At 41.6% G+C, this 26,361-nt stretch overlaps 1 protein-coding gene across 4 annotated transcripts in view; it reads left to right on the top strand.

Moving 5' to 3' along the window:
- The window catches only part of fbxw11a (F-box and WD repeat domain containing 11a), a 74,762-nt gene extending 51,670 nt beyond the window's left edge, over window positions 1-23,092 (top strand). For 3 of the 4 annotated variants that reach the window (XM_060915182.1, XM_060915180.1, XM_060915183.1), the window contains 9 exons: window positions 3,616-3,706; window positions 3,814-3,951; window positions 4,730-4,848; window positions 6,238-6,487; window positions 8,700-8,818; window positions 8,994-9,104; window positions 10,587-10,665; window positions 20,477-20,662; window positions 22,053-23,092. In XM_060915182.1, coding sequence (XP_060771165.1) covers window positions 3,616-3,706; window positions 3,814-3,951; window positions 4,730-4,848; window positions 6,238-6,487; window positions 8,700-8,818; window positions 8,994-9,104; window positions 10,587-10,665; window positions 20,477-20,653 — 1,084 coding nt within the window. In that variant the 3' untranslated portion in view covers window positions 20,654-20,662; window positions 22,053-23,092. The remainder of the gene's footprint in view (window positions 1-3,615; window positions 3,707-3,813; window positions 3,952-4,729; window positions 4,849-6,237; window positions 6,488-8,699; window positions 8,819-8,993; window positions 9,105-10,586; window positions 10,666-20,476; window positions 20,663-22,052) is intronic. The other variant, XM_060915181.1, reaches the window with a different exon arrangement.
- Window positions 23,093-26,361: the final 3,269 nt, after the last annotated feature.

The raw sequence follows: 26,361 nt of genomic DNA, 5'->3' as shown, positions 1-26,361 counted from the left end.
ACTGTCACCTCACAGCGATAAGGTTCTGGGTTCCAGCGTCACAGCTGACTCAGGTCTTTCTGTGTGGAGTTTGCATGTTCTCCCCGTGCCTGTGTGGGTTTCCTCCCACAGTCCAAAGACATGTGGATTAGGTCAGCTGGCCGCTCTAAATTATCCATGAGCATGAATGGTTGTTCATCTCTGTGTTAGCCCTGTGAGAGAATGGTGACCTGCCCAGGGTGAACCCCACCTCTTGCCCAAAGCTAGCTGGGATTGGTGCCAGCCTCCACTGCGACCCTGACGGATAAGCACTCGCAACCACGTGATCAAAATGTGCTACGTCATGAGCGTCCGCCATGATGCCAAGCGACTAGGACGGCAGCCGCTGAAAGCGTGTCTGTAAACAATGCTGAATTTTCTCAGTATTACCACAAGTTGAATGATCAAGCAAAGATTCGATACAAAGAGAAGATGGATACGTGTGCTTTTGACCCATGTTATTTAAAAAAAGTCAGACATTTCTGAAGATAAGACGCTTCTACCGACCATAGAGTACGAACACGGGTCATTTCGTCCAAAGCCTTTTTCATACACAGTCAATTATTTTATATTTCAGGTATTTGTTTGTTTGAAAAAAGGAATTCTCAATGGAATCTGACCGAAGCGGAACACACTTTTGTAAAGCAAATGTGTGCCATAGTACGAGCGCTTTGACACTAAGGGCCTCTGCATGCTCTTGCGACAAGGCTTTCGCAGATAGCTTTTCGCAGACAGTTGTAATTTATCGTTGAGCGGGGAGTAATAGGCGTGCGCGATGTTATTCACCGCCACAACGCAAGGGGGCGCGAAGTCGCTAGGAGTAGTTGGTGGGTGTGGTTAGTGGAGTGTTTATCCTCCGGTTACTTATAATGACTAGAACTGGAGTCGTATAGATGTACGTACTTCCTCACTTCCTCGATCAACCGCTCTTCGTGCTGCTCCATCTTCGCTCGTGTTTTTAAAAATGGCGGTCATGAAAACAAAACAAACCGGGAAAGTAGGGAAGCGGAAGTGCGTGTACAGCGGATGTAGAGTGGACCAATCAGAGCCCTCTTGTCTGCGACGCTGTCTGCGAGGCTTCCGCGGTGGTCACAATTTTTGGGAGGTGCGCGCAGAGCGTCTGCGAAGGGGGGGGGCTACGCAGACGCCATCTGCGAGGACTGCGTTGTCAGCATAAATTGGCCTTTAACAGCGTACTAAGGGGGGTAACCACGTCGGCCCGTGCCACTTGCTGACCCTGGGATGAGTTCACTCCCTTGTCATTGCAAGCTGTTCACTTGCATATCAATGTTTCTGGCTGGATCATATTAAATCTTCATGCGCCAAGCAGCGCTCTCACGGGGGTTTTGTTTGCTAATCCCGGGCCGAGGTGCGGTCCTACCGACCCGAGACTGTGCTTTTTCAAAGGGATTACCAGAATATAAAATAATTGATAGTGTTTATGGAAAAGGCTTTGGACAAAATGTCTTAACGATTGGACAAAATGATCATTGGACAAAGTGTCCTGATCCCATCGTCTCCTCGCCGTACTCAGCCTCAGAGTTTCCTCGCCCTCTTTCCAAATCAGGGATGGAATTCTAAAAAAATCTGAACATGCCACAGTCACAAGTACTCTTGTGACCACAACCATATACAGCAAAAAGATACAGCAGAGCTAAAAGAACACTTAAAGCAGTGGAAAAACTAAGAGAGTTGCGCACGCATGACTGTTTTGTATGGAATGTCACTTGACCCCGCATTTGTGTCTCCACTGACATGGCCGACATCCGGGTTTCTATTTTTGCTTTGACGTCACTTGCGAGTCAAGGATAGATGATGGATGGTTGACTGAAATTTGTCTGTAGACGCATTAGATGGCTACATTAATTGGTTTCGATCAAGCAGGGTTTTTTCCTTTCCAAACACTTCTGTATATCTGAGTTTGAACATGTATTACTTAAAGGAGAACTGAAGGCAATTTTTTTTTTATTACCACAATTCTATTTGTCTCATTTTATTAAATATCGGAATGCATTTTTGATCGCTATTTTGTCGCTGCCATAGCAAGTCATGAGTGTTTGAAATATGCTCTGTAATGCATCAGTCCATATGTCAAATCGATGGCCGTAAACGAGATTCGTTGAGACCTGTGCGAGACGTCGTAGGACGGAAGTAAAACGTACAGCGGAAATCAAAGTGACCGACATCTGCCAACGTTGTCAAAAGACGCTCTTTCGAATGCTGATGTAATCAAGCCGGAAATTTTGTTAGTTTTGATAGCAATCATGAAAGTTTGAAAAAAGTAGGCAGTAATCGTCATTTAAACTCGTTTTTGTGCAATATTTCATTTGGAAAACAGTTTTCAAAATTGCGGCACTGACACCTGGCTGACGCTTCACGTTTCGAAGTCTGGTGAAGATCGCGCGGATAAGCGACGCCTGCCGTGGACCAAACGGACTAAATTCAACATGGCTAAAAACCGAACAGGCCGATTAAGTATAATATTTAATTGCAGTTAGTTGCCAGTACGAGTCACGATACAAGGCAGACCTGGGCATTTTCCGGCCCGTGGGCCGCATCTGGCCCTTTGGTTCATTCTGACCGGCCCACGTAAGGTTAATGAGAAATTACAAAATAAACGCATTTTCTAATTTTACCTCATGCATGGATTGAATGTGCATTGCTTTTATTTTGAAGTTGTGTTCAACAAAAACGCAATGCGCACGACATGAAAATGACATGAAATCCCACGAAACCTAATCCCGCGATAACTACTTCCGTAATTTGTCCAGACCAACCACAAACTTGTACGTCATCCTTCAAACGGTCCAGCCAATCACATAGTGTGACGTCACCAGCAGGCGCCGGAGCCGATCTCCAGCGAAAAGCACCAAATGAGGTGATTAGACTACAAATGTGGGCATCATTATTATAATATGATGTATCTTGCTTGATATTTGGAGTAGAAAGACAATATTGTGATGTCTTTATTGTGTTTTGGGGTGAATGTGACTGAAAAAAAAAAAGGTACAAACGTTCACATTTTGTTAACCATTGTTTTGGGAAATTTGATTGAATAAATGACATTTTTTGTAAGGCAACCTCATTTTTTCCATACTCTTACCAGTCTTAGCAGCTTGTAAAAACAATGATATTTATTGCTTTATATAAAGAAATACAATTAATATTATACAGAATTTAGTTCAGCCTTTTGGTCCGGCCCTCCACAAAATTTCCTGTTTCTCATGTGGCCCCAGGGAAAAAAATAATTGCCCACCCCTGATATAAGGTTACTAAAACCGAAAACGTAACTGAATAACGTTAATTAAGAAATAAAGCAAGTTTAAAAATGACTTCAGTTCTCCTTTAAATACTGGGGTGTCAAACCATGTCGTCTTTTTTTTTTTTTAAACTGTCAACACAGCATTGTTCTGATAGCTCGTACAATACTGTCGTCTTAGTTCCCGTGAAGATTCTCCCTGCTGCTTTTCTAAAAGCTGGTGTTCCTTGGCAGTATCCTAATTGAAAATAAGCAGATTTAATATGAACAATGTCCTTTAGATGAAAAATGCAGTGCATGTACATAAAATAACTTTTTGTTTTCCTGCCCATTTCCAGGGAGAAGTACTTGTTCAAAAACCGCACAAATGAAGTCCCACCCAACTCATACTATCGCTCACTCTACCCTAAAATTATACAGGACATTGAGGTGAGCAGTTATTATTATTATTATTATTATTAGTAGTAGTATCTATACATGGGCTGTAATGAGAACCGTCTCCTTCTGTCTGTCATCTCATTTCTGTGCGTGTTTAGACGATTGAAGCAAACTGGCGCTGTGGCAGACACAACCTGCAGAGGATCCAGTGCAGATCAGAGAACAGCAAAGGGGTTTACTGCCTCCAGTATGATGACGACAAGATCATCAGCGGCCTCCGAGACAACTCCATTAAGGTGTGTGGGAGTGAAGTGCTGCTTTTCAGAAGAATATCTTAATGTTTGTATTTAGTCACGTAACCCATGATGCTTACTAATACCGTGTCTTTATTTTTTTTGCGGTCCGGTTTCCATCAAATCCTGCGCTCTGATTGGCTGGCGAGCGGGTCCGTATCCTACGACGCGGACCCCAGTTACGGACCCCGGATACGGACCTCTGGCGACTCGCTCGTTCACAGTAACAAACATAGTAGCAATTTTTGTCAAAGTTTATTTTCGCATTTCTCAGGAGAGTAGCATTAACTTTACAGCATGGACAGCGATAACGACAGTGTTCACAGCGAAAGCGAGTTTTACTACCCTGAGGAAGAAGAAATAAAAGAAAACATTTCAGGAGAAAGCTAAAAACCTCTAACTGTTGCTAACGCCGAGCAAAAACATGGCTGAATCCTGAATGACTCCTATTTGTATAAATAGGGGACTACATAGGCAGCAAAATGTAGTTTTTTTCCTGCCATGGAAGTGCACTTGTATACCGAGGAGGAAGCCATTTGCATTACAGCCGTGAATGAGGATTCAAAATGGCGGCTCAGCTCGGTTTTCCCTTTCGGGCGCTCTCGTTTTCTGTTAGAATTTGGTAAAGAAAAAAATAAATATATTATTTACCAGCTTAAGGTCGGTCCGTATGGTGAAATACCGTGACCTCGGCTCAGAGGGCCTCGGTCACGGTATTTCACCATACGGACCTCCCAGCTGGTAAATAACATGCATGTCTCTCTCTCTCTCTCTCTGTCAGATCTGGGATAAGCACACACTGGAGTGTCTGAAGATTCTCACAGGTCACACTGGTTCAGTTTTGTGTCTGCAGTATGATGACAGAGTAATAGTCACCGGTTCCTCAGACTCGACTGTCAGGTACACAAATATACACGTGACACGTTTGCAAATAATTATTTGCAAAATTTAGCCTTTTGTTTCACCTTTTCAGTTTAACTCCTGTCTTTTCATCCTTTGTAAAACTAGCTGAACTTTATTTCATCTATAAACCATTTGTTGTATGTTTACGACAATCTAATTTATGTAGCCTAATACGATTTATAAGGATTTAGACTCAAATCTTTCAGTCACCTGGCCATGTAGGCTATCAGTAAAGCTTTCTACAGAAACCCTGGTTGTGCAATCTTTTTTTAATTGAATTTAAACTCCTTTCATGATTTCTGCAGCATCTTTATGGCTACTGCCTCATAGAGGCGAAGCCACTATGTCATCATGTTGTAAGAATGAGTGTAACAATAGCGTACTGTGCATAAGCATTACAATCATCAGAACGGTGCATCGTGATCTCACGATACGAACAGTTGATCTCGCGTTATCAGAGGTACACAAGAACGAGTGGCGAAGCCACTATGTCATCGTGTTGTAAGAATGAGTGTAACAGTAGCGAAACTTCGTAACCAATCAGCACTTGTCAAGTTCGATTACCCGTTCTACTTCTTGATAAACTTCGGAACCAGTCAGAACTGGAAACGAAATAAGGGAAAACCTCGTTATAACTTCGTAGTATCAGAAGATAATCGGCAGATAAAAAGATAAACGAAATTCACCTCGTGGTTTACCAAGGCTGCTGATTTGATATCAAGTAAGTGGTGTTTATTTTAAGAAAACTTACCTTTTGATTATCACAGCTTTAGTTTGGTCCTTCTGAAAGGTCAAATGAAAGGTTTTATAACGGGCGGAGTTTTTTTTTTTTAGCTTTTTGGCAAATATTTACACTAAGAATTCCAGTCATTCAACAAAAACTCGAAGGCAGCGAAGATGTTGGAATCTTTTGAGCGATCCGCTCGGTTTGCAATTATAAAAGTCCCATGTGGGAATAAATCGGCTCCTTTGTGAAAACCAAGAGTAAAAGTTAAAAGTATTGGTCAAACTTCTGCTATTCGCTTTAATTTTTTAATGTAATTTTTTTTATTTTAGAGTCTTTACACTACACTTGTGAAACACAATGTGTTCATTAGTACTAAATAATGCTTCTAAGACAATTCATGAACAAGTGCTTTCTTACTATATTGAAAATATAGTTCACAGCACTGTATTTTGAACAAAACGCAGTAAACAAAATTGGTAACCAAAATACTACAAGCCCCTGATGCTGCTCACAGCTTCATGATGCTTGCAAGAGATGAGAGGAGTATATTTGATAACATGTATATATGCTATGGCTATGGTAGCAGCAATTTTTTTTTAAACATTTTGTAACAGTTTAAAGACAACACTCTGGTTTTTGCTTCTCTCAACCTCTCCCAGGGTTTGGGATGCGAATTCCGGGGAAGTTCTGAACACTCTGATCCACCACAACGAGGCAGTCCTTCACCTACGTTTCTGTAATGGCCTGATGGTGACATGTTCTAAAGATCGCTCCATCGCAGTGTGGGACATGGCCTCCGCCACTGACATCAGCCTGCGGCGTGTGCTCGTGGGCCACCGGGCCGCCGTCAATGTCGTCGACTTTGATGACAAATACATCGTCTCAGCCTCAGGAGACAGAACTATAAAAGTAAAAATACAACAATGGCTTAATTATGAAAAAATAAGTTTGGGGTTTTTTTTTGTTTGTTTGTTTTTTAAATTTGAAGATGGGCTTTGATGATCCATTTTATACAAAATGTCAACTAGATGCACCATTTTTATATTTAATTTTAAGTTTGAACAGACACGAGGTGATTTTAGTAAACAGGGAATAAACAAACCAGTATTAAAATGTAATAAATGTTATTTCCTTAAATGTATATGACCATATACTCATGTTGCAAGTTGCTAGATAAAGGTTTAAATTAGTGCTGTCAAGCGATTAAAATATTTAATCGCGATTAATGTCGCGACTGTCATAGTTAACTCGTGATTAATCGCAATTTAATCGCACATTTTTGTCACATGAAAAACCATCATAATTCTCTTATCAGCATAAAAAAGTGAATGGGCTTGCTTTGTACCAATGTTGTTGTTTTTTTTTATTGCAAAGCATAACACGTCTTGACACAGCCACTGCAAAGTAAAACCTAAGCCAAGCACGGGGGCTAGCAAAAGAACCATGAGTGTAGTGATCTACTGCTTGAGTTAGTCTACAACTCTAATCAGAGAGACAGGTTACACAGTGACGGTAGGCTTGACATGCTTGATTATAATATAAAGTACACTATTATATTAGCTTTAAGTTGTTCGTTGATAAATATTGCATTGAATCTGATCTTTACTGTTTCAGCTCACTTAACACATTTTGTACTTTTACACTTTCTGCCTGTTGATGCGTCGCGCTGTCCAATCAGAGGCGGCCAAATTTGCATATTACAGGAAGGATTTCTGGGATAGCATTGAGTTTACAGTTCAGAGGGATCTGGCTTCTTTAGACGCTGTCTTCTTAAAACTGAATAAGTATTTAAGAAGAGCCAAATGAGCCAGTCTTTTGAACGACTCTTTTCAAAGAACGGATCACAAAGATGCGGATCCCATCAAAGAGCCATAAATCCCATCTCTACTAGCGCGCCCTGCCCGCGCTGGTTCTTTGGGGGAGGAGGGCAGAGGACTCTGGCTGTGCGGGGCGTGGCATTACAGTCTAGCTGCTATCGTTTTTCCTAAGCAAAGTCTCTGTTCCAAGTTCCTGGCAGTTTCAAAAGCTTATGAAAAACCTACATCATGTGTCAGAGCGTTAATCTCGCGATAAAAAAATTATCGCCGTTAAAATTGAGTCAAGTTAACGCGTTAATAACGCGACATTTTTGACAGCACTAATTTAAATACATTATAAAAATGTAGTTTATGCACTCCCTTTTTTTTTTTTTAAATTATACTTGTATTAGCTGACCTATTGTAGAGCAATTCCAGCGTTATGGACGTGACACTTGAACTCAAAATGGCAACAAATGACCCAGTGCATGTTTTATTGTCTCCCAGTATTTAAACAGGTGTTGCATATTTTAAGGCTGTACCATACTGGAGAAGTGATAGAACAAGAACAATTCCCATAGTACATCTAGGGCATGCCAGAAAATGCCAATAAAAGATGCGTTATGGATGTGACAGAAAAAGTATCACTTTTCTTGGGTGACTGTACATTTTTATCAAACTCTGTGAAATTGTAAACCTAATGTCGAAATGGAGATATCCATTTGATAGAGGGGTCCAAGGTGAATATTAAAAAATCTTTGTATAAAATATTTTGTGTTTCATGCAGAGTTTCGGAAGGAAAAGTCAGCGTTATGGATGTGACGAAATTCCGTTATGGATGTGACGCGTCTGAAATAGACATGGCATATGTTTAGAAAATCAGCAATTTAACCACCATAACCATTTGAAAAATTCTCTAAATATCAGCTAAAACTATCAAAGTTCTTAAATAATATTTAGGATGGCTATTGTTTTGCTGTTTTGTGGATTTTAGCATACATTTCTGTGGCTTGTGGCAATAATATAGAATTGTACATGATCAAAGTTGATTTTAGCTTGGGTTTTACATTATAAGAAAGAAAGACTGACAGTGACATATTAGGTTGGTTACAAATTGGTTCAACTTATTCACATCTGTAAAATGCAGGCCTAGGTGAGATCTCTGGGAGTGGTTTTGATGTATTACATGTTGCTTTATTTTTGCATGGTGAGGTTGACATTTACATGGAATTGCCCTGTACTGTTTTTTTTTTAATATTTGTTTATACCCTGGTCATGATTGTGATTGCTGTCCTGATGTCACGTGTGTGTGGTTTGTGTTTTAGGTGTGGAGCACCAGTACCTGTGAATTTGTCCGAACGCTAAATGGACATAAGCGAGGCATTGCCTGCCTCCAGTACAGAGACAGACTGGTGGTCAGCGGTTCCTCAGACAACACCATACGGTGTGTGTGTGTGCGCATACGCATGCGTCTGCTTGTTACAGAGATACTTGTGTATGAAGTCTGTTAGGAATTAAGTGGGCGAAATGAATGTACTGTATGTTTGTGCTGTAAAAAGAAATATTACGTTATATGAGTATATTAAGGCTGGATATCCTGATATACGTGTGTCATGCAGATTGTGGGATATTGAGTGTGGGGCATGTCTGCGAGTCTTGGAAGGTCACGAGGAACTCGTTCGGTGCATTCGGTTTGACAACAAGAGGATCGTCAGTGGAGCATACGACGGGTAACGAACACCTTTATGTTTAAACTTCTTCCAGTCGATAAAACCTGACCGTCTAAATCCATTATACATTGTGACCTGTAGTTCTGTAGTTATCTAGCAAGCTAATGTAGATGCTTAAAGGAGAACTGAAGGCAACTTTTTTTTTTTTTTTTAAATCAAAATTCTATTTCTCATTTTATTAAATATCGGAATGCATTTTTGATCGCTATTTTGTCGCTGCTATAGCAAGTTATGAGTGTTTGAAATATGCTCTGTAATATATCAGTCCATATGGCAAAGCAGCGGCCGTAAACGAGATTCGTTGAGACCTGTGCGAGACATCGTAGGACGGAAGTAAAACGTACAGCGGAAATCAAAGTGACCGACATCTGCCAACGTTGTCAAAAGACGCACGCGCCCTCTTTCGAATGCTGACGTAATCAAGCTGGAAGTTTTGTTTGTTTTGATAGCAATCAGGAAAGTTTGAAAAAAGTCGGCAGTGATCGTCATTTAAACTCGTTTTTGTGCAATATTTCGTTTGGAAAACAGTTTTCAAAATGGTGGCGCTGACACCTGGCTGACACTTCACGTTTCAAAGTCTCGTGAAGATCGCACGGATAAGCGACGCCTGCCGTGGACCAAACGAACTAAATACAACATGGTTAAAAACCGACTAGGCCGATAAGTATAATATTTAATTGCAGTTAGTTGCCAGTACGAGTCACGATATAAGGTTACTAAAACCGAAAACGTAATCGAATAACACGTTAATTAAGAAATAAAGCAAGTTTAAAAATGACTGACTTCAGTTCTCCTTTAATGTTTGCTGAGAAAATTGCTGCACTAACTTGACTACTGATTCTACAAGTCCCACTAGATAATGTGTATTAGCTAATTAACAATTATTCCACGAAATCGAGTCGAATAATTGTTTTATTATATCCACTTTCACTGGATTTTGAGAAACGGAGCATTTTTATTTTTTGCGAATTTGATAAATTTAAAAACTTTCTACAAAATCATTTCCGCTTAGCGGACACGTGATGAATTGCAGACATGCGTCGTAAAGTATTCAAATTTGACAAGCTTTACTTCAACGGTTGATCAATGAAAACGCGTATTATCAAAAATTACACTTCAAACTTTATAAAGGAAGTGAAGGTGTTCAAAGTTGATTGAAAAATGCTATAATAATTCTTGAAAAATAAAAAAAAAAGATACGTTCTTACCATCAAATAACTTTTTTTTTTTGTGGTTTTGTTTTCTAGTAGTTTTTATTTCGTCCTCAGTTGGTTGAGCAACACGGTCCACCATTTTGTTTTTCTCGACTCGCTGTATACGAGCTGATGGCTTAGTAGTAGAATAGCCAATCAGAGTGTGTGATTGCTCATATCCAGTGAATGTGGATAGAATGTCTGTTCTTGTTCTTTTAGCATGGATGCTTCATGCAAATGGTGATTTCAATGCAACAATTTCAGCACATTTTTCTGCTTCTCTCTCCAGGAAGATTAAAGTGTGGGATTTGCAGGCTGCTCTGGACCCTCGTGCTCCAGCCAGCACACTCTGTCTGCGCACACTAGTGGTGAGTGTACAAGTGGTGAATAAATTATACACTAGCTCCATTCTATACTGGATGCCACATTCTTCGAAGGCGAGTGTCTTGTGTCTCTCAGAACAACCTTCGGTGTGGTTATGGGTCATAACGTGCTGCGCACGTGACATTTGTTGAATTGCTGTCACTCGCGAGTTTTCTCTTCAGCTTCCCTCAGGATGGATGTCCAACTTGCACCAACTATGTGCTCTCCCCCCTGGGGGATATTGAGGACTGTTCCAAGTACACATCTGAAGCTATGCAAGTTTTTGTCCTGGAGACATACAAGTGATACCATTAGAAACCTTGAATCTTCTAGTTTTCAAACGTGTGTTTAATTTTTATCGATGGCTCTTTGTAAAGACAATAAAAAGAAATCTTAGGATTTTCAGCTCTCTAGGCAGTAGCAGCTTCTTAATGACACACCCCTCAGCTATTCAGATGCTAAGCACTCGGGCAATCAATAGCGTCATTGGGTCATTGTCTAGCAGGACTGGGTGAGAACATGCCCCATTTCACCGGTATAAACAAGTCCACATGTTCACTTGTTTACATACCAACTGAGAAACTTTGAGGAGAGACTATGACCAACGCACCAATTTATTGAGTATGTACAGTTGAAGAGGATTTTTATAAGCTCTTTTGGATTTGGACACACTTGGAACGAGGTTGCCTATGACAGACTGTACATGGGAGCAGAGAGCCACAGTTACCCCTTTTCCACCAAATCAGTTCCAGGGCTGGTTCACAACTCGTTCAACTTGCAAGCCAGCTGAGAACCAGTTTGCTTTTTCATAGCTCGGGGTGCTAAGGGGAGCCACGTCAGTTACGTCACTGTATACGTCAATTACGTCGCTGCGTTTGCATAAACCTTGGCGCGAACATCGAAGCAACAACAACAATAATAATGGCTGACTTCGCGTTTGTACAGCTGCTGCTTCTTGTCACTTAAAAATGGCGACCTTTCGCGGTCTTGCTATTGTTGTTGGTCTTAACAACTCCGCCCCGTAACGTAAGCGGTTCTTTCCTCTGGCCCAGCAAAAAGTTGATGCTAGCCTGGAACCGTTTTTTCTGGCCCCGGAGCCAGTTCTTTGTCAGTGGAAACAGAAAACCCGGTTCCAAACTAAGCACTGGCCCCGAACCAGCTCTGGAACTGATTTGGTGGAAAAGGGGCAATAGATAGTTTTCACTGACGTCACGGCATTCCGGGGAACGCCCTCCAGCCGCCATCTTGTGGGGCAAACAAAACGGACCATCGCCATTACCGGCTACTTTATCTCGGACGAATTTATGAAGTTATATAGTCAGTTTTCTAAAATAAAGATCAATGTCGGCAAAATCAAGCAAACAGAAGTATATAGATACATTAGACGACATCTCACGACAACGGTATGCAGCCAAACTGGCCTTGATTGGGGGAATTGACCCCTACGAAGTGGACAAAGATGCATTTTCAAGTGACTATGCAGGGCTGCCAAAGCCTGAAACTGCCAAAGCCTGCTCCAAAGCCTGAAACTGACTTCATCAAACTTTAAAGGCTGTCTGATCTATACAACTTTATATATTCACAGCGTGCCTTTTGTCGGATGCCGCCTTTTTCACGGCTGAATCGCGCAGATCCGATTTTTTTGGGGGGGCGTTGGAGTGTCTGATTATAATTTCAAAGTAAATTCTGTATTAAAATTACTAAATAAGCAAATCCGTTACAGTCCATGAAACAGGAAGTATAAGGATGAGAAAAAAAAACAGTTTAAATCGGAAAGCTGCGCACATTTGCGCAGTCCTGCACACCGCTCGGGCTGCGCAAATGTGCGCAGCTTTCCGATTTAAACTGTTTTTTTTCTCATCCTTATACTTCCTGTTTCATGGACTGTAACGGATTTGCTTATTTAGTAATTTTAATACAGAATTTACTTTGAAATTATAATCATACACTCCAACGCCCCCCCTAAAAAAAAAAAACCGGATCTGCGCGATTCAGGCGGCATCCGCCAAAACACATCCCAAATCAAATCATACAGAATAGACGTAAAATATTTTTCAAAAATTACCCTTGCGTGAGTGAAGTGACAAGTTTCAAATAGAAACGTGACATACGAGCGATATTCAGTGTACATTACAATGTAAACGTACACTCAGCGGTTCCAGTTAGGCATTCTCCAGAGAGTGTTCACATGATGTTTTGGTTTCCAAAAACAAACTTAAACACAATTGATTGTTGATTTAAACAACTTACCACTTATAAAATGATCGGAGCAGACTTTGCTGTGTTTGGAAGGCTGATAATCCTTGCGGTTGATTCTCGCAAGCTATAGATTTCTCCTTTGTATGCTGAGTTTCTTTGTTTGCTCGCCTTCGTGCTCCCGTACAGTGGGAATTCCATAAAAGCTCCGCTTGACGTCATCATCGGACCTATTACGACAGCCATGAATACAACAGGTGTGCACCATTGCTAGCTTTAAATAGCCTGTTACAATGTGTGCTCAGTCACCCGTACGGTAAGCTTGACCCGCAAGATGGCCGCCACTAGGGAATCCCCGACTCTGTGACGTCATGTGAAGACTATCTATAGACCCTTTTCACTCACGTGACCTTCGTAAACGCGACCGCCATTTTGGACATGAAGAAATAACGGTTTATGGCACAGACCCTTTTGGTTCTCGCTCATCTAGCTGCTACAATGACTGCTTAGACTGCAACAATAATACCTAACACACATTTAAGTATCTGTCGTAAAGACATGAAACTCGTCGAGTGACGAGTGTGTTCATTGATAAGCTAACACAATCTAAAGGTAGACATACCGTCACACTGCCCTGGCGCTGTGTACAGTTTACCTTCTATGGTTTGTGCACTCACTATTTGCCATTACTTTCTCCAACCCAGTCCACATTGGCATGTTCAAAAAACAACCTCGCGTCAACAATGATACCACACACAAGAAAAAAAAACAGGCTACTCAACACATCTGATCCACAGCAGCACCAAAGCATCACTGGAAATCATGTCAACAACCAATCTTCCATTTCAACACGCGTCAACAAACAAATGGCACCACAAACATGAACGAATCGGTCAGGCTACCGATTCCAAACCCACAGCAGACGAATAATTAAATGCACCTTAACTTAAAGCAGAATCAACCACAAAGGAAGTGTGTTGGCACTGTTGGCACACTTCCTTTCTACTAGTTTGTGCCCCCAACCTGGCAGCAGCAGCCGTTGTCATATCGGTTTATTTTATCTTTGATGTAAACACAACACTTCGGATATGCAAATACTTCCCGTTACACACGATTGCTATGTCAATAAACATCATTTTGCCAATATTTTAGAGACCATCCATCTTCTCCGTCGGTCAGCATCTGTCGGGATCCGATAAAATGATAAACCTTGCCTTGTGTGTTGATGGTTACTACATCCAGGTGCACAACAATATAATGGCATGATGGAAGTCTTGCTGAAAGTAAAAACTTTCTTTGATGGCTATATTCCTTTTGATGCTTCGCTGTCGTTCCTTGTTGTTGGCTGTGGTAGACTACTGGTAGTACATGTCCAAAATGGCGGCCGCGTTTGTCGTGACGTCACGTGGGAAGGGTCTATAGACACTTACTTTCTTTGCAGTAGCTTGCAAAGCTTTGGGGGAAGGTAACAACAGTGCCCTGGCAGAGCCATTGACAAGACAAAGACAGCCATTGACGGATTGACTGCCAACACCACATGGACAGTGACGGGGGGTGGGGGCAGTTACAGGTGTGATACACCCATCTAATCGGTATTCATTTGAAATAGCCACTGGCTTCAGTTTGACTTTTTTTGCAATTTGTATTGAAACTACATAACATTACTGAATGCTCTTACTTTTATGTAGCCAATACTTATGTTTACAAGGTTCAAACTTCAAAAGTCTTGGCTAGATATATTTATAGTGTTTTTTTGTTTGTTTGTTTTTTTACAAGATTTGAAGACCTTTGAAAATAGGTTTTTGTCTAGTTGTGTTTACACTGAATTTTAATAAAAACTAATTTCATTACATTTACTTTACTCTCATATTGTTATTGTTGAGGTTTTCTAGAATATCACCATATGTGCCACTTTTGCATAGATGCTTTTAGTTAGATGAAAAACTTAAAAATGTCAAGGTGTAGCAGACTGCCTCAACCTGTCTGAAAGGCCCCGGATCTCTGTTGCCCCTTTTCCACCAAAGCAGTTCCAGGGCTGGTTCGGGGCCAGTGCTTAGTTTGGAACCGGGTTTTCTGTTTCCACTGACAAAGAACTGGCTCTGGGGCCAGAAAAACCGGTTCCAGGCTAGCACCAACTCTCTGCTGGGCCAGAGGAAAGAACCGCTTACGTCAGCGGGGGGGCGGAGTTGTTAAGACCAACAACAATAACAAGACCGCGAAAGATCGCCATTTTTAAGCGATGAGAAGCAGCAGCTGTACAAACGCGAAGTCATCCATTATTATTGTCGTTGTTGCCACTGCTGCTTCTTCCGTGTTGTTTTTTCCTTTGATATTTGCGCCAAGGTTTATGTAAACGTAGCACCGTAACTGACGTACCGTATTTATCCTAATGAACGCGCCCGGGCGCGATGCAAAACATGAAGGGGGAGCGTCAATTTCGACCCTTAAATGACAAAAATCGAACATGACAAAATCATCGGAATTTAAAACATTTATTTTGAAACACATGAAAATAGTTATATGTCCAAAAAGTCAATTAAACAATGTCCAGCTCGCTTATAAGGATAACATTGGTAAGTAAACTATTTGTAGTGACGTCACAATTCACGTCATCGTCGATGTTTATGAGCTCACAAAACAAAATGTCGTCCTCAAAACGATCCTTCACCGCTAGTTTTAAGTTAAAGGTTGTAGAACTGGCAGAGCAGAAAGGCAAACACTTAGCTGCAAAAACATTTAATGTTCACCGTAAACGTGTACAAGAGTGGTGCAAACAAAAGGTACGTCTCCACCCGTATTGATATCCGCAGCAGAGTGAATGTCCGTATTTTATACTGTCCATGTTTACTAACGCGATTTCCGGTAAAAAAAAAAATCAGTGGTGAAATTGAACGTCTCTGTTGTGGTTTGTTGGATTTAAAGTTTGTTAAATGAAGAAAATGGTTGGTAAATACTATTCTAGCTCTGAAAATCGTGGAGGCGCGTCAAATAGGGAGGGCGCTTCTATAAGGATAAATACGGTATACAGCGACGTAATGACGTGGCTCCGCTTAGCACCGCGAGCTATAGAAAAGCAAACTGGTTCTCAGCTGGCTCGCAAGTTGAATGAGTTGTGAACCAGCACCAGCACTGGCCCCGAACCAGCCCTGGAACTGATTTGGTGGAAAAGGGGTACGAGTGTTTTAAGGTGCAATGTAAATGTATTCCTTGGCAGGAACAACAGTTTAATCTGTCATGTTTATAAACATTTGCAGAACCCTGGTCAAGTGAAACAAATTAAGGGTAATTGTCAAGAATTTAGGCCCGGAGTCATGAAACTGGCAGACCACGGTCTGGATGTGAACCCGGCAAGGTATTTCAAACAGAACGCTCAAAAAATACTGTTTCAGAACCAATCAGTAGTCAAGGGGGAACAAAACAAAACTTGTCACAGTTTAGCAAGTCTTTATTTTAACAAAATGAACCGTTGTGGCTTGTTGCTGCCAATCACATGCCTTTTCAATGTATAACAATACTGAAGACCTCAAAACTCTAAAATAACACGACATTATATGGTAAACAAGTGTTTAAAAAAAAAAAGTTTCATATTTTAGATTCTTCAAAGTAGCCAGCGTTTACCTTTGATAACGCTTTGCACACTTGTCATTATCTTAACCAGCTTCATGAGGTAATCACCTGGAATGCTTTTCAATTAACAGGTTTGCCTCGTCAAAAGTTAATTATTCCGATTTCTTGCCTCCTTAATGGATTTCAGATCAAACAGTAAATAAAAATACAGTAAACAGCCCTATTCCACAACTGTATTGATCCATATTGCGTCAAGAAGCGCTCAATTAAGTAAAGAAAAACGACATCCATCCTTACTTTAAAGTGCCATTCCACCATTGGATGTATTCTTTGGCATAAAATACAATATATTTTATGACAACATGACTAGACAGAGGGCGGCACGGTGGTGTAGTGGTTAGCGCTGTCGCCTCACAGCAAGAAGGTCCTGGGTTCGAGCCCCGTGGCCGGCGAGGGCCTTTCTGTGTGGAGTTTGCATGTTCTCCCCGTGTCCGCGTGGGTTTCCTCCGGGTGCTCCGGTTTCCCCCACAGTCCAAAGACATGCAGGTTAGGTTAACCGGTGACTCTAAATTGACCGTAGGTGTGAATGTGAGTGTGAATGGTTGTCTGTGTCTATGTGTCAGCCCTGTGATGACCTGGCGACTTGTCCAGGGTGTACCCCGCCTTTCGCCCGTAGTCAGCTGGGATAGGCTCCAGCTTGCCTGCGACCCTGTAGAAGGATAAAGCGGCTAGAGATAATGAGATGAGATGACTAGACAGAGAAATCTTTTAGCTTCAAAATGATATATCAAACATAATTTTTTGACGGCAAGTATATTAATTTTGCGACCAAAGTCACCTACCCTTTTAATTTCCGCGCGGTAGTGAAACGTGATGTCATCAGCAGGTTCCCCTTTTTGTGTACCACGTGTCGGTCTATTTTTAGACCAGGAAACCCCCAAAGTGAGAGAGTCATTACTCCTCGTATATGGGGGCCAAAAAAATTGCGAAAAAAATTGAGTTAATCTTTCAGTTAGCTAGATTTATTGGTATTAGCTAGATTTATTGGTATTATTTTTATCGCGTTCTATCCGCCATTGCTGATGATATGTGCCACGTCACACGTCACGTGGTACACAAGAAGGGGAACCTGCCGATGACATCATGCGCGGAAATTAAAAGGCTAGGTGACTTTGGTCGCAAAATTAATATACTTGTCGTTGTCAAAAAATTGTGTTTGATATATCATTTTGAAGCTAAAAGATTTCTCTATCTAGTGACACCATTTATATATGTTGTCAAAATATATTGTATTTTATGCCAAAGAATACATCCAATGGTGGAATGGCACTTTAAGACATTGAAGTGACCTTTTAATTCATAAAAATAAAGAAAAAACGTTGAATTAGAAAGTATGTCCATACTTTTGACTGGTACTGTGTGTGTGTGTGTATATATAGTTTAAATTTAATTTCCCCACTCTGGTCTGATTAGCGAAGTGCCGATTTGGCTTGTTAAGAGAGAAGATATAATTTTATTTAATCCCCAAAGGGGAAATTCACTCATCACAGCAGCCAAAGAATAGATCAGACAAAGATAAGGATAAAAATATATAGAACTACTGCCTAAAAAAGTAGTAAAAGATGAAAACAATAAATAAGTAGATTAATAAATCAATAATTTACACATTTTGGATTACTACATGCATCCCCCTGCATGTAGTAGATCCTGGCTTATGATATATCCAATATAAATATGATGTACACAACCAGAGAGAGGATATGCACAGTTAAACATGAGGCATAAAATATCGATGGTGAAAACAGAAATGTTCACTGTGTCCGAAATCACTCGCTCATTCACAACTGGGGAATTCTATATAGAGGACTATATAGTGAGCTCATTGGTAAAATGGGGGAAAAAAAATTCAGACACTACTCCACCACGCCGGTATTTACGTCATTACTGTCGCACAATTAAAACGTGCCAGATCAGTCGGCTGGTGGGTTTTCAGAATAATAAATACGTGCATGCATTTTTGTGATAAATCTATATTATACTGAGTGTATTTCCTACATTTAATCAATACAAAGTATTTTGTGTCTGCTGCATCTTTCAGTTCTTTTAAATCAAGGCTGAATCCTTTCTTCTTCGCCGCTGCCTTTTATTAAATCAAATTTGAGGCTTTTGATTAATTCCTCGCTCTGGACTAGAACTTTTAATCTTGTATTTTATGTCTTATTCTATTTTAGCTTATTTTCTTACTATTTTTAATTATACTTGAACGTCCGTTTATAATGTGTTTATTCACCCCAACACTTTTTTTCCTCCCCTTCTTCCCCCTTTTTCTCTTTCAGCCTGGCCACAATGCATGATGGTGTATATACTGCTTGCTTAGTGAGCATCGGTTGTACACGACTTTTCACGATACATTGTGGGATACTATGAGTCCACTATATAGGGTGTAATAATTCTCACTATACATTCGGACAGCGCTACAAAATGCCGAACTCACTATGCAGTGAGTCAGTACGTTTACATGCACATCCAAATCGAGCTGCTGTCGGTAATCGAGCAAAGGGTCCCAGCAGGGGTGCCAGAGAAATCCAATCCTACATGCACACAAGGAAATCGAGCTATTGTGTGAGGTACATTGTGCACCCGAGCCACAGGTGGCGCTACACGCCCCATCGTGTTGGTACACTTCCGGTTGTCGTCAAGAAGAGCTATTCAAGCGTGTAAACAAAGTTATGAGTTCCGTGTTCTCCATTGCGTGTTTTTCTCCCCTCCATGAATTTTAATACATTCAACTCCTTAAGCTGAATGAGCATGAACTCTGTCTCCTCATTGCTCCAGAAGTGCATGTTTCTGCTCGCCATTTTCTCTTCTTCGTTTGTTCCTCCTGACCTCTTCTGTTGCTCGCTACTACTGTTGTCATGCCGACCGAGGCTGTCGTGTTTCCCGCTTGTGGTCTCGTCACTTCCGGAAGGGGCAGTGCTGAAGTAAGTAGCTCGACTACGTAGCTCGATAGGGTTTACATGCACTAAGTAGCTCGGCAAAAATCGCATAATCTAGGTCGCGTAGCTCGATTACGAGAAATCAAGTTCGGTTCGATTTCAGCCGAGCTAAGGTGTTTCCATGCCATTTAGAACTTCGATTTCAGTCGAGCAACGGCAGAAATTCGATTTTCTCTATGTGCATGTAAACGCACTGAGTGATTTTCGGACACAGGGATTCAGAACAGGAGTCTCTTCTGTTCAGAGTCCAGAGCCCTATTCAAAAGTGATACTGAAGCGCCAGTGTGCAACAATACATAACCACTTCAGATTGAATGAGTCATTAATCATTAAGCCTTAAAGGTAGCTGTTGTCGCTGTTTCATGATGTGTTTTGGTCATCTGTTCCTTTGTAAAGAAGGAAAATTTCCACCTTCACAAATTTTAATTGGATAGCCCTAGTCTTGACCAAGAAAGTTATGCTCAAGCTGTATTACAATGAATCGATGACCTAACCCAAAAATGTAATTTGTCATTTTTGTCGCAAAGTTGAGTTGTTTCTTTGTGATGTACCAACACATCAAATGGGAAATGTACATATTCCTGTTGGTTTAATGTTGTTTCCCAAGTCATTCTGCCTTCATCTGTATAAAAGAATGAACCACTACATGCTAACTGCCTAAATCATTCGTCTCCGTCATTACCTTGCTTACACTTGGTGTACGTTTTTCCCAGTTGCCTTGCAACAGTCCTTTTCACAACCTTAAGTGCTTGGAAAGCAAACAAATCAAGTGCTCACTTTCCCACAAACGTTTGAATGCACCAATAAACGGAGCTCAAATGCCAGGTGCCTTTAACAAAGGCCAGCTTTTTCTCAGGAGGCAGCAAAATGCAGCCGATGTAGAGAGCTGCCTTCTGACTGGAACACAGCCGGTCATCTAAAGGCAGGTGGAACTGCTTGTTTTAATAACCTGAGTAACTCGGCATCTTGCACCTGGCATGTGCGTTTTATGATGTGATTTCCTTTTGAAGTGTGTGTGTGTTTGTTCATTTTGTGCCGTCATGGTTACCGTTCGCAGGAGCATTCTGGCCGCGTTTTCCGTCTCCAGTTTGATGAGTTCCAAATCATCAGCAGTTCCCATGACGACACCATCCTTATATGGGACTTCCTGAATGTCTCCTCCAATGGACAGCCAGACGGACTCCCTTATGCAGCCAGATCGCCCTCGCGCACTTACACGTACATCTCCAGATAGCGGGTACATGTGCGTATACACACACACACACACACACACACACACACACACACACACACACACACACATCTATTCATCCTCAGATGCTTGGATTTGTTTTAACCAAAAACTATCAACTAATAATAGCCTTATGGCGTATTCACACCTACGTTGTTTGGTCCGGACCAAACGAACCAAATTTCCCTTGGTCCGGACCTTTTGGGTTGGTCTGAATACAAACCACCGAACTCTGTTCCGGACCAAACAAGCGGACCGAGACCGAGCTGCAAGGTCGGACTCGGTCCGGACCAAAGGAACCCTGGTGTGGATCTTTTGGAGGTGTGAAAGCAGACCGGACCTAATCCGACAGTTTTGCTTTTTTGTACCTCGGGAGCTTCCGTCGTTTGTCGAGCATTATGGGAAACAGAGTCTTGACACTCCACCGCAAAGTGCAAACACTGTTTCAGTTGCCAAGGGAACCTTACAACAGTCGTTCAGTCATTCAGACCAGTGGTAGGCTAGACTACAGAGTACAAAAAATGAGTAGGGGGCAAACGTGAGCCGAGGAAGAAACGCGTACCCTTGTGGATATATGGGCAGATGTCCACATATCTGAGCTTTTGGAGAGAACACACAAAAATGCCGACGTGTTTGCTGTATTCAGTGAGAAAATGAAGGAGAAGGGGTTCACGCGCTCCCCAGAACAATGTCGGCTAAAAGTGAAGAAACTCCGTCAGACCGACATTAAAATCAGGGACATTCTTTCAAAAAGTGGCGGTACTAGCGACGCAAAAAAGAAATTCATCTATTGCGTGAAGAGCCAGAACTGTCACAACATGATGTGCGCTCATCAGCACTATCCTCCGTAGCCGCCTTGCCCTTTGTCGTCGTCGTTGATAAATTACTTGTACAACAGCATAGTAATCGCACAATTGTGAAAACAGTAAAAACTAGAAAAAACATATAGCTTTGATGACATTAGAAAGAATAACAGCACGGAAAGCCTCCATGACTACTTTTGAACTTAACGCTTTGTGCGCGTGTCGTCTCTGACCAATAGCTGAACGACCTCAGGGCGCGTGGCTTTGTTGACCGATTTTGGTCCGCTTACTAAAATGTACAGTGTGAAAGCGAACCGCACCAAAATGGGAAAAAAAAAAAAAAATTTGGTTCGGACCAAAGCAAGTGAACTATCGAACTATCCTGGTCTGAATACACCCTTAGTTGGAAAAGAATTATTTTGGTGCACCGTAAGTAAAGCATATGCACATACCGTTGTGCACATCCACAAGAAAAACAATGCCACAAAGCACTCGATAACTGTTTCACACACACACACACACCTGTTTTCAGCCAAGGACCGACTACTAAAACCCCCTTATCTCCAATGAGGTGTTTTGACTCCTTTTCTCAAATCCAGGTGCCTTTGATGTGTGCCAGTGTGTCCTGGGAAAGCTGAGAGCTGATTGGCTACAGGCTTTGTCTGTCCCAGAAAAGAGTGAAAGGAACTGCCTCCTTATTTTCATCTCTGGTCTGATGGGAAGCTTCTCCAGTAACACTCAACAAGTTTGCCACAGAAACTTTCACACACCAACTATGAGCCGATGTGGAACCCCTGTCTCTGTAATACAGTAGCACATAGCACAATTTTAACAGTTTTGCTCTGCATTAATTCTAGATTCACACTGCAAATGGCATTTAGAAGCTTGAAATGATATCTATTGCCAGACTATTGCTAAGACGTTCTTAGAATAATAATATAAACTCTTGATACCTGCACTAACTCCCCCACCCATGTATACAAACAACACTATCCATAGATGATTTAACTTTCCCACTTCTCTTCTGAAACTGCTGAAGGGACAGACTGCGATGTTTGAGAAAGAGACTCTTAATGAACCTGCCAAGGAAAATGGAGTGAATGGACTACATGGACAGACTAGTGAAGCATTTCTATCTCGTTGTCTGTCTAGCCCTGGGCTTTTCTCCCGGACTAGAAACATGCGCGCGCACACTCTTATTTAAGTGTCGGAGAATGACCGCTCTGCGTCGGCAGAACGGAGTTTGATTTCTCCACCTCGTCTCGTTCTTGTCTCAAGGCTGAGGCGGGCATGGTGCATGTGAGACGGTGTGGAAGCCCTCCTCCTAGCTTTGCTTTCTTCTTTTTTTTTTTTTTTTAAACTTTGATTTGTTTTATTCCTTTTTTTATTTAAGTGTACTCATTTTCATTGTATACTTATGCTAGGCATTGTAGAGCTCTTTGTTCCACTCAGTGGCTAGTGTTTCTCAAATCTCTCTCTCTCTCTCTCTCTCTCTCTCTCTCTCTCTCTTTCTGCTTGCTGTATGATAGCGGATTCTAGTTGTAAACCAAACTGTCTTGTCCAAGATTGTGTTGTATATTAAAATTATTATTTTTTAAGAAAGACATTTATTGTGAATAAAGTACAAGACCATGGCGATGTTTCTTGGTGTTCGAGTTGTACAGTTGAACCTCGTGCTAATCTAAATGTTGTATATCTGTGTTTAACATTCATCCATCTATATGTGGATGAAATGCAGCACTACTTCTGGTGGTGTACCATTTGCTCACTTGTGGTCATCTTTCCATCAATGATTGACTGACTAAAAATGTATAAAAATTAAATTAGGTGGACCACTTAATTTAATGAAATGTTACTGAGACTACTGAAAATAGAAGCTTGTCTGAATCTCATCATATGCATCAAGCTGTATTAGTGACCCGTCTAACATCTGCTGTGTTTACCCAAAGATCTCCTGATAGTATGAGTAAAGAATCTCACTATGGGACATCTCCATCTCGGACCTCAGGCGATCATCTTTCTGGACCCACTGCAGTTTGCTTTACTGACTTGGGACTGGTGTTCAGGATGTCCTCATCTACCTGCGTCAACAAACCCACTCTCACCTGGACAAAGCTAGCAGCGCTGTGAGGATCGTGGTGTTTTATTGTTATTGTTTCTCCACTGCCTTTAACACAAATCAGCCTATACTGCTGCATGAGAAGCTCAAAAAGATGCACTTCCACAACTTCCTGGATTATTGACGACCTGATCGACAGACCACAGTTTGGGATGTGTGTCTGAGTAGGTCATTAGCAGCATAAGAGCACTACTGCAGGGGACTGTACTCTCTTATCTTTCCTCTTCTCAGACTTCCAGTACAACCCTGGAGAGCCCTGTCATTTGCAGAAATTTTCAGTTGATTCTGCAGTTGTAGGGTATGTCAGTGGTGCACAGGAGACTGGGTATGGAGAACTGGTAGACTGCTGTGTGGCATGGTGTGGGAACAACCGCCTCCTCTTAAAAGTGGCTGAAACGAAGGAGATGGCTGTGGATTTTAGGAGGAGGACCCATATGAGGTTGAAAACAATCTCCATCCTGGGGGTTGAGGTGGTGGAGGGATACAGATACCTGGGTGTGTTCACCTTGACAGCAGATTGGACTGGAAATGCAACACAGAGGCTGTCTGTAAGAAGGGACACTGCAGACTCTACTTCTTGAGGAAGTAAAGGTCCTTTAAATTAATGTGCAGCATCTTGCTGAACACATCTTTTACCAGTCTGTTGTTGCTTGTGCATTTTTTTTTTTTTTAACAGCCAGATGTTGGGGCACCGCGAGTTGGCCTAGTGGTTAGCGCGTCTGCCTCTTGACGAGCAATATAGATGCGCATGGGGAAGTCAAACTCATGGTTATCAGAGGACGAGCCCCTCACTGTAACCCTAGCTGTATAGGCGAGAGGTCGAGGTCTATCGAAATGGAGATCAGCGCCGCACTCGTATGCCTCAAGGAGCTGGTTAGTATTGGGACAGGAGACTGCCTGAGAAGACCATTCTGGTGTGAGAGGGACTTTGATTTGATATGTTGGGGCAGCAGTTTTAGAGCCAGTGCCACTAAGAAACTGAACAAGTGGATAAAGAAGGCTGGCTCGATGCTGAGGACTACTCTGGAGCACCTATAGTGGTGCTTGAAAGATTGTGAACCCTTTAGAATTTTCTATATTTCTGCATAAATATGACCTAAAGCATCATCAGATTTTCACACAAGTCCTAAAAGTAGATAAAGAGAACCCAGTTAAACAAATGAGACAAAAATATTATACTTGGTCATTTATTTATTGAGGAAAATGATTCAATATTACATATCTGTGAGTGGCAAAAGTATGTGAACCTCTAGGATTAGCAGTTAATTTGAAGGTGAAATTAGAATCAGGTGTTTTCAATCAGTGGGATGACAATCAGGTGTGAGTGGGCACCCTGTTTTATTTAAAGAACAGGGATCGATCAAAGTCTGATCTTCACAACACGTTTGTGGAAGTGTATCATGGCACGAACAAAGGAGATTTCGGAGGACCTCAGAAAAAGCGTTGTTGATGCTCATCAGGCTGGAAAAGGTTACAAAACCATCTCTAAAGAGTTTGGACTCCACCAATCCACAGTCAGACAGATTGTGTACAAATGGAGGAAATTCAAGACCATTGTTACCCTCCCCAGGAGTGGTCGACCAACAAAGATCACTCCAAGAGCAAGGCGTGTAATAGTCAGCGAGGTCACAAAGGACCCCAGGGTAACTTCTAAGCAACTGAAGGCCTCTCTCACATTGGCTAATGTTCATGAGTCCACCATCAGGAGAACACTGAACAACAGTGGTGTGTATGGCAGGGTTGCAAGGAGAAAGCCACTGCTCTCCAAAAAGAACATTGCTGCTTGTCTGCAGTTTGCTAAAGATCATGTTGACAAGCCAGAAGGCTACTGGAAAAATGTTTTGTGGACGGATGAGACCAAAATAGAACTTTTTGGTTTAAATGAGAAGCGTTATGTTTGGAGAAGGGAAAACACTGCATTCCAGCATAAGAACCTTATCCCATCTGTGAAACATGGTGGTGGTTTGGGCCTGTTTTGCTGCATCTGGGCCAGGACGGCTTGCCATCATTGATGGAACAATGAATTCTGAATTATACCAGCGAATTCTAAAGGAAAATGTCAGGACATCTGTCCATGAACTGAATCTCAAGAGAAGGTGGGTCATGCAGCAAGACAACGGCCCTAAGCACACAAGTTGTTCTACCAAAGAATGGTTAAAGAAGAATAAAGTTAATGTTTTGGAATGGCCAAGTCAAAGTCCTGACCTTAATCCAATCGAAAGGTTGTGGAAGGACCTGAAGCGAGCAGTTCATGTGAGGAAACTCACCAACATCCCAGAGTTGAAGCTGTTCTGTACGGAGGAATGGGCTAAAATTCCTCCAAGGCAGTGTGCAGGACTGATCAACAGTTACTGGAAATGTTTAGTTGCAGTTATTGCTGCACAAGGGGGTCACACCAGATACTGAAGGCAAATGTTCATACTTTTGCCACTCACAGATATGTAATATTGGATCATTTTCCTCAATAAATAAATGACCAAGTATAATATTTTTGTCTCATTTGTTTAACTGGGTTCTCTTTATCTACTTTTAGGACTTGTGTGAAAATCTGATGATGTTTTAGGTCATATTTATGCAGAAATATAGAAAATTCTAAAGGGTTCACAAACTTTTTAAGCACCACTGGAGAGTTGGTTGTTGAAAGAAGGCTGCACAAACTGCTTAACATAATGTACACCATTTCACATCTACACAACCTACTGGTCAGACAATAGTGTTTTCACTCAGAGGCTCCTTCAATTCCACTGTAACAAGGACCACTACAGGAAGTCTTTCCTGTCTTCTGCAAT

The sequence above is a fragment of the Neoarius graeffei genome, chromosome 2, assembly GCF_027579695.1.
Source record: "Neoarius graeffei isolate fNeoGra1 chromosome 2, fNeoGra1.pri, whole genome shotgun sequence".
In the NCBI taxonomy this organism is placed as follows: domain Eukaryota; kingdom Metazoa; phylum Chordata; class Actinopteri; order Siluriformes; family Ariidae; genus Neoarius; species Neoarius graeffei.
This window is presented reverse-complemented; position numbering and strand designations above follow the sequence as displayed.